This window comes from Littorina saxatilis, unplaced genomic scaffold (assembly GCF_037325665.1).
Source record: "Littorina saxatilis isolate snail1 unplaced genomic scaffold, US_GU_Lsax_2.0 scaffold_2600, whole genome shotgun sequence".
Classification (NCBI taxonomy): Eukaryota; Metazoa; Mollusca; class Gastropoda; order Littorinimorpha; family Littorinidae; genus Littorina; species Littorina saxatilis.
Window position 1 is genome coordinate 1 of NW_027129483.1, and position 8,363 is coordinate 8,363.

At 49.6% G+C, this 8,363-nt stretch overlaps 1 protein-coding gene across 1 annotated transcript; it reads right to left on the reverse strand.

Moving 5' to 3' along the window:
* Window positions 1-3,333: 3,333 nt before the first annotated feature.
* Window positions 3,334-8,007, reverse strand: LOC138957739 (uncharacterized; the record flags this gene model as incomplete). Its single annotated transcript, XM_070328793.1, is given in 2 exon segments — window positions 3,334-5,644; window positions 7,604-8,007. Coding segments are annotated over 2 exon segments (2,715 nt in total), but the record flags the coding sequence as incomplete, so codon positions are not given.
* Between the last annotated feature and the right edge of the window lie 356 nt (window positions 8,008-8,363).

Sequence of the window (8,363 nt, forward strand, 5' to 3'; positions counted from 1 at the left end):
ATGTTTTTTGTTTGACCGAATTTTCCTTGTATGTCTTATGTGTCGTGACAATGTCAGACGTTTATTTTTTTAATACACAGGTTGCGCGGAAGCCGAATAGAATACTGAGAACGGAATCGAGACAAAAATGACATTATGCTTTCTCATAAAGTCATTTATGTTCCAAGCCAGTCACTTTCAGAGTAACATACACCAACACTGGTGTAATACCCGTTCTGGTCACTCCCCCACCCCCCTCCCCTACAATTTTCCGAAAAGAATTGATTCCCATTATCCCTGGAGCCATTAGTATTGTGTGGCATATGATCACAACACTGAACAGCTATTTTACAGAGATTTTCACAACAAAAATACTTCCAACATTAGAGGGAACATCATTTGGATTTCATTGCGCGCGCGCGCGCGCGCGTGTGTGTGTGTGTGTGTGTGTGTGTGTGTGTGCGTGTGTGTGTGTGTGTGTGTGTGTGTATTTGTGTGTGTGTTAGTGTGTGTGTGTGTGTGTGTGTGCGTGTGTGTGTGTGTGTGCGAGCGTGCATGTGCACGCGCGCGTGTTTTTGTGTGCGTGCGTAGGCATGCGCATGTGCGTTTTCTCTCTCATTTGCCCGCCCCCCCCCCCCCCCCGTTCGGCCTGCATATATATCCCTGTGCACCGAGCAGATTATTGTTTGTACAAGAAAAGCAATGTGCACACGTGAAGGGGGTTTCAGGAGCAACGCACGCCTCAGTGGCTGGAGTCACGCGACAGAATTATTTTACTGTCGTTCTAAATCACCTTGTTTGTCACAAAGCTCTTTGCGCCAGTCCAATCAGTCCTGATACATATGGTCGCACGCAACGGCATAATCAATTCCATCAAAAGCCGAGAGATAGAAAAAAAAGAGGAAGACAAAAGTTTAAATCCTATAACAACCTATCCTTCCCCCCTTTCTATTACAATCGGAAGCTTCTGTGCGAGCCTGCAAAGTACCATACTAATAGACGAGCTCCGAAAATAAGTATTTTGGAATAAAAAAAAAAAAAAGAATAATAGTATTAGTAATAGGTACTTGGAACGTTTATCATTGACAAAACAAAACGGTACATTTACTAGTACGTCGACCCAAAGGTATTTGAAGGAGACATACAGACAAAACACTTATGAAACATTATATAGGATATTAACTATGTCGGGTTCGTATGGGTAGTTTTGAAAGAGTGAATACTCTTGCTTTTAATAATAATAATAATAATAATAATAATAATAATAATAATAATAATAATAATAATAATAAGGGTATTAGTTTTTTTATATGGCGCAAATCCTAATACAGTTCTGAGCGCCTTACAATCAATCTTCAATATTTTTTCTTGAGGCGAGCTTTGCCACACGTGCCTCCTGTCCACATGATGCGTTTCAGACACACTACTCGCTTGTGACTGGCCTATGATATCACGGGGGAAGGTTTGACTCAATAAAAACAAGAGCATTCACTCTTTCATATCCCATACAAACGCGACAGAGTTAATTCCGAAACATCGTCTACTCTGTCATTGCCACACACAAGCCCCTAATCCTCTGCAACTCTTTTCCTTCCAAATGAAACAAACAGACAACCCAACAAACAAAAGGAACAACGAAAAAACGACCCGCTTTTGAGAACAACATTTCGACCAACAACAAAATCAGACCTGTTTACCCCCATAAGTGTTTTGGAGTAATGCTCAGCCCCAAAAATAGTAATCCTGGCACAAAAATAGTAATCATCCAGCATTCGTCGCCAATTACAACGCCGCGGCACATGACAACTGTGTCTGCGAAACGCAATCATGCACATAATTATATCCATCATTTACAAACAAAACACATCAGTCAGTTTTTGTAGTCATCATAATTTCAAAGAAGATCACATCAAAAGCACATGCATCACTGATTCTTTTTCTTTTGCTCATAGTAGGCCTTTTTCAGTGTGTCAAGCGCTTCTCTACTGTACTTGCGCTTGCCGAATGAGTGAGGGCGAGACTTCACCACTAGAATAAGGCTCTCCAGCGTCTCATCAGACAGACATGATCTCTGGTCAGTCCTGTGCTTTTTCACCCCATTTTTCCATTGAAAAAAACAATGCCAAACATGTGAATTGATAAAAAAAAAAAAAAAAAAAAAAAAAAAAAAATATTTTTTTTTTTAATTTTTTTATTTATGAAAATCGTAGTCTTGACATGGATAGCGGAATGGCGTATTTTTTGCAGAAAATCGTAATAAATTACGCCAAAATCGTAAGGGTAAACAGGTCTGCTAAAAGCACACAAACGCAGACACGGACGGAGAGAGAGACAGAGAGACAGAGAGACATACACTCAGACATATAGACAGAGAGACAGAGAGACTGAGTGAGAGAGAGAGAGAGAGAGAGAGAGAGAGAGAGAGAGAGAGAGAGAGAGAGACAGAGAGACTGAGTGAGAGAGAGAGAGAGAGAGAGAGAGAGACTTATAGAGACAATGACAATGACAAACCTTTATTTATTAACAATGAGAGACTGAGAGAGAGGCAGAGAGAGACAGAGATACAGAGAGATAGACAAACAGACAGACCAACAGAGACACAGACAGAGACAGAGAGAGCGAATCGGAGAGAGACGACAGGGCCGGACTAGGCGAAGAGGAGGGGGGGGGGGGGTTGCCAGTGGTGGCCCAGGGGGATGTCCCCCCTGGCGGCAGGGGCGGATCAGTTCATTTTATGGGTGGTTTTTTTCAAAAGTATATTGTGAAGATATGGATGTGAAGGCGCAAAGCGCCGAGTCGACGGCGCGAAGCGCCTAGCTTGCTAGGGGGGTCCGGGGGCATGTCCCCCCGGAAAATTTTGAAAAAAAGGATGCAAAATGGTGCAATCTGGTGCATTCTGAGGATGATCATTACCAGTTTCAGGCAGCAGATTTTGTCACTGATTAATACCCCAAAAATTGAAACTCAATGTAAAATAAAGAAATGCATACCTCATTCAATATTTTTATTTTTTGGCTGGGGGGGTCCGGAAACCCTAGAACCTCCCCCCCCCCCCCCCTCGTTGTGGGGGTCAGGGGGCGAAGCCCCCTGAAGCTGATGGGTAGGTCATATTATGAGATAGGAAAATGGTCGCTCCTTGCATGAAACGGCATAAAATAAGCAATAATAAAAAAAAAATTAAATAAGTAAGGTACATGTTTAGGCTAGGGGGGGGGGGGGGGGGGGGTTGCGCAACCCCCATAACCCCCCCGGTAGTCCGGCCCTGAGAGACAGAGACTCAGACAAACAGATAGAGATACACTAAAGGCACAACCAAGGACATGAGGCAGACAGCTATCCTAACACAGCCACTCACCAGTTCGTTCTTGAGCCAGGCCAGGGAGTTGTTGATCCTCTCCCTCCTCTCCTGCCACGGTATCTCCTTCCTCACGTCCAGCACTGGCACCATCCTCCCGTCTCCCCCCTCGCCACCCTGCCCACCCACCGCTTTCCCCATCAGCTTCAGCAAGAACTCGGGCGGCGCCGGCAGCGGGGCTGATGACGCTGCTGTGACGTCATCCTTGACGTCAGAACCCGTGACGTCACCCTCGGGGGGCTTGAGGCAGGCGCTGCAGGTGTCCACGTGCTTGACGGGCTGGGGGTTGGAGGAGGAGGAGGAGTTGGAGGAAGAGGAGGAGGAGGATGTTACAGGGGGGAGGGAGAGCTTGGCCCGGAGGGCGTTGCCTCGAGGTAGGACAGGAGAGAGCTTGGTGCGATACACGGGGTTGATGTGTCGCGCCCTGCCACCCGTTCCAACGCCCTGTCCGTTCGAGGCTGGTTCAGGGGGAGGGGGGGACTTCTCGGGCTTGGGCTGAGTGTTGGAGACCGGCTCCTCCTTCTTGACGGTCAAGTTTTCCTCCACCGGCTGTCTCTGCCTTCGTGTAGGGGGGTTACCATGCGTATTTGAAGCGCCTGTGCCTCGAGGACTAGAGTCCTTGGAGTCGTCAGGTCTGGGAGTCACCCTAGGACTAGGGCTGTTTTGAGAGTCCTGTGTTCTGGGAGTCATCCTAGAGCTAGGGCTGAGGGAGTCATCCGTCCTAGGAGTCACCCTTGGACTTGGACTATGGGAGTCATGAGGTCTAAGAGTAATCCTGGAGCTAGAGCTAGAGCTCTGTGATTCGTCAGTTCTGGAAGCACCTCTAGGACTAGGACTGTGGGAGTCTGTTCTAGCTGTGGCGGTAAAGCGGGAGCCTGCCACGTAGGAACCCGCGCCCTTGGACACTTGCTCTCTGGGGGAAAGGGAAGAGGAGGTAGGGGGGTCTTGTGTCCGGGGTGGGGTGGTAGAGCGGGGGAACCTCCTAGAGGTAGAGGAAGACGAAGAAGGCGGAGGATTAGAAGGAGGGGGAGAGGTGGTGGTTACCCGGGCGCGCGCTGCGCCTGACGCTGAGGCGGAGGAGGTGGGTGGAGCGTTCGAAACTTCGTCGTCGACAAAGTGCACGTGTAAGGCCTTGGCGCGGCCGCTACCGCTGCTACTGAGACTACTGTGGCTGCTGCTGCTGCTGGCGACGGTGACGGGGTTGCTGGTGGTGGTGGTGTTGCTCACTGGCACGAGACGACCTTGGGGCGAGGAAGACACCCTGGATCGACCTTGCTGTTGCTGAGGTTCAGGAGAGCTGTACCCACCCTGTTGCTGAGGTTCAGGAGAGCTGTACCCACCCTGTTGCCGCTGTTGCGCATGATTACTATGCCTCTCGTCCGTGAAGCGGGGAGGCGACTCCGTGTCAGGAGAAGAAGGCACAGCCGAAGAAGGGTCTCTCTTGTAGATCCTCATTGCTGCGTGCACAGGACCTTCGTCGGACAGCCAGTTGGGCCTGTCGTAGAAGTGATCTCTGCCCCCTATCACCCAGCCCCCGGACCCCGGGGACCCTTGCCCCGCGGGGGAGGGGATGACGGGGGTGGAGGAGCACAGGAGGCTGAGGGGTCCACCTGTGGGGGTCCTGTCCTCTCTGCTCTTGTTCCTCCTGGGCAGGGAAGACGTAGAATAGCCCTCGGAGGTCAGGAAGGCGGACGGGTTGAGCCTGGAAGCCAGTCCTCTAGAGACAGGGAAGCTGCCTCCTAAATGATCGCGTCTCGAACCGTAGTGTTCCGTTCTGGAGCTCAGAGGGTCCGTCCTACCTAGCGGATCAGACCTATAGCGTTCAGCCCTGGAGCCTAAATGCGAAGAAGACCCGTCAGACTTGTTATGTTCTGAAGCACCACCAAGACTGGACGAAGGGGTGCGGAGGGAGGTGGTTGGAAGAGCGCTGTCCATGCTCTTACACAGCGCACCGTCACCCCCTACCCTGCTCACCCCCACCCTCTTCTCCCCTCCCTCCTCCCTCGGCGTCGTCTGTCCTTTGAACTCGATGTTGATTGTCCGCACGTTGGACCCGCCTGACAACTGTAAAGGCCGCGGGTTAGTCAGTCCTGACGTCATAGTTCTGACGTCAGCGTCGCACGATAATGCCCTGCCTCGCGCCGCCAGCTGTCTGACTTCGGCAGAGGAGAGGCTGTGGTAACGGTCGGAGGAGGAGGTGGGGGAGGTAGGGGAGGAGAAGGGGTCCGTGTCCCACCCTCCCCTTGGCTCCATCAGGCAGCGGGTCAACGTCTTCAGCGGCGTTCTGGATTCCGACGAAGCCACAGAGTCCTGTGGGGGGAAAAACAATGGCAATTGAATTCCTGTATTGAGGTAATAATAAAGTTGTACAGGGTGACCCAAAAAAAAGAGTACCCAAACAAAACGTCATAAATTGAACAAAAAAATAGCAATCTTCATAAAATTTATTTACACACACAAGTAGCCTCTGCATGATCTGCACAGAAAATTTTAGCGTTCTAGCTTGTCTTTCAGGAAAGTTATGCTCATTCTACAGAACATGCTCCAAATGGCCTCCCCCGGATTTAAATCTCCCAGATTTCTATCTTTGGGGGTTCCTGAAAGACAACGTCTACAGGAACAACCCACAGACAATCGCAGAACTCAAGCGGGGATATAGCTCAGTCGGTAGCGCGCTGGATTTGTATTCAGTTGGCCGCTGTCAGCGTGAGTTCGATCCCAGGTTCGGCGGAAATTTATTTCACAGTCAACTTTGTGTGCAGACTCTCTTCGGTGTCCGAACCACCCCCCGTGTATACTACCCACGATTGACAAAAGGGTCTTTCCTATTGCTTAGGCACAGTTAATAATTGTCTACCATACCCGTGTGACTTGGAATAAGGCCGTGAAAAGTAAATATGCGCCGACATGGCTGCAATCTACTGGCCGTATAAAATTTCATCTCACACGGCATCACTGCAGAGCGCCTAGAACTGTACCCACGGAATATGCGCGATATAAGCCTCATTGATTGATTGAAGCGAGCCATCACAACAACCATTCGCGGAATCTCGCAACAGGAGTGTGTGCGGGTGATTGATAACTTTGCGCGGCGAGTTCAAGTTTGCCTGAATCGGCGCGGAGGCCATTTGGAGCATGTTCTGTAGAATGAGCATAACTTTCCTGAAAGACAAGCTAGAACGCTAAAATTTTCTGTGCAAATCATGCAGAGGCTACTTGTGTGTGTAAATAAATTTTATGAAGATTGCTTTATTTTTGTTCAATTTATGACGTTTTGTTTGGGTACTCTTTGTTTTGGGTCACCCTGTACTTGTTGTGTTGTGTTGTGTTGTGTTGTGTTGTTGTTGTTGGTGTTGGTGTTGTTGTGGTGAGGTGAGGTGAGGTGAGGTGAGGTGAGGTGTGGGGTGGGGATGGGGTGGGGTGTTGTGTTGTGTTCCATTGTAATGTATTGTATTGTATTAATTGTATTTATCCTACATAGGCTCTGCGAGAGAGACCGACCATGCGATAACAACATTGTTCAATTCACACGTGGTGATATCATGTAAATGTGGTCGTGTTTATTGTTTTCATTTCCCCTTTTAACACTCATCTTAGGTTTGTTTGTTTGTTTGTTTGTTTGCTTAACGCCCAGTCCACCACGAAGGGTGATATCAGGGCGGTGCTGCTTTGACATTTAACGTGCGCCACACACAAGACAGAAGTCGCAGCACAGGCTTCATGTCTCACCCAGTCACATTATTCTGACACCGGACCAACCAGTCCTAGCACTAACCCCATAATGCCAGACGCCGGGCGAAGCAGCCACTAGATTGCCAATTTTAAAGTCTTAGGTATGACCCGGCCGGGGTTCGAACCCACGACCTCCCGCTCACCGGGTGGACGCCTTACCACTAGGCCACCGTGTTGCGGTTTCATCTTAGCTACAGTCTTCACTGCTTGTAGAACTGTCAGCGGAAAATTCCGCGACAGATGCCAAGGTCGTCAAGTCAAGACTGATTGGTGTGTTGAGCGTTTGACCCAGAACGTTTACGTTTACAATTCAGAATACAAAAAAAGTATACTATAATACATAGAGAATACTACATGACTGGCTGTGAAGTACCAGATTAACACGATTTAAAAAGAAAATTTAAATGCAAGAGAGAGAGAGAGAGAGAGAGAGAGAGAGAGAGAGAGAGAGAGAGAGAGAGAGAGAGAGAGAGAGAGCCAGCCAGCCAGCCAGCCAGCCAGCCAGCCAGACGGACAAACAAACAAACAGTAACACACCTTTCCAGATGACTTATGCGACCTGGTCAACGAGTCCCACCCGGCGTCAGCCTGGCTGCCGCTGTCAGTGCTAGGGAGTCGGGTGTGTCCCCCGGGGGTTGAGCCCCCCAAACGCGCTCCCTCCGTTCCTTCCCCGCCCCCCGGGCTGCTGGGGGTCGAGCCCCACGGGGAAGAGAGGCTGCGGTAACGGGGGGAGAAAGGGGAGGATGAGGGGAGGGGGTTGGAAGTGCGGGGCCGGGGGGTGTCCATGTCAGAGTGGAAGGGGGTGGGTGGGGAGCGCGGTGACTCGGGGGTACCGCTGTCCCCTCCTCCTCCTCCTCCGCCCCCTCCGCTGTCTCCTCCTGTCCGTCCGCCTCCCTCGTGCTTCACTTGGATTCGAACCCGTCGGTCACTGATATAGATTCCTAACAGACAGAGGAAGGAACACAGCGATTATGAACAGAGTGGACAAACCAACCAACCAACCAACCAACCAAAAAATGCTAAAAGATAAGTGAAGACTGACAATTACAAAATAACAAAGCTACGCTACCCGATTTAGACCAGAGTGGACAAACCAACCAATCAACCAATCAACCAACCAACCAATCAACCAACCAACCAATCAACCAACCAACCAAGAAGTAAGCAAGCAAGAAAACCAATCAAACACCTATTCAGATTAAAAAACACAAAACAATAAATCACAAACAAATAGGGCACAAGAGAATATCGCGTAGCCCGAACAAATGGACCAAAACATGCGACGCATCAACAATAA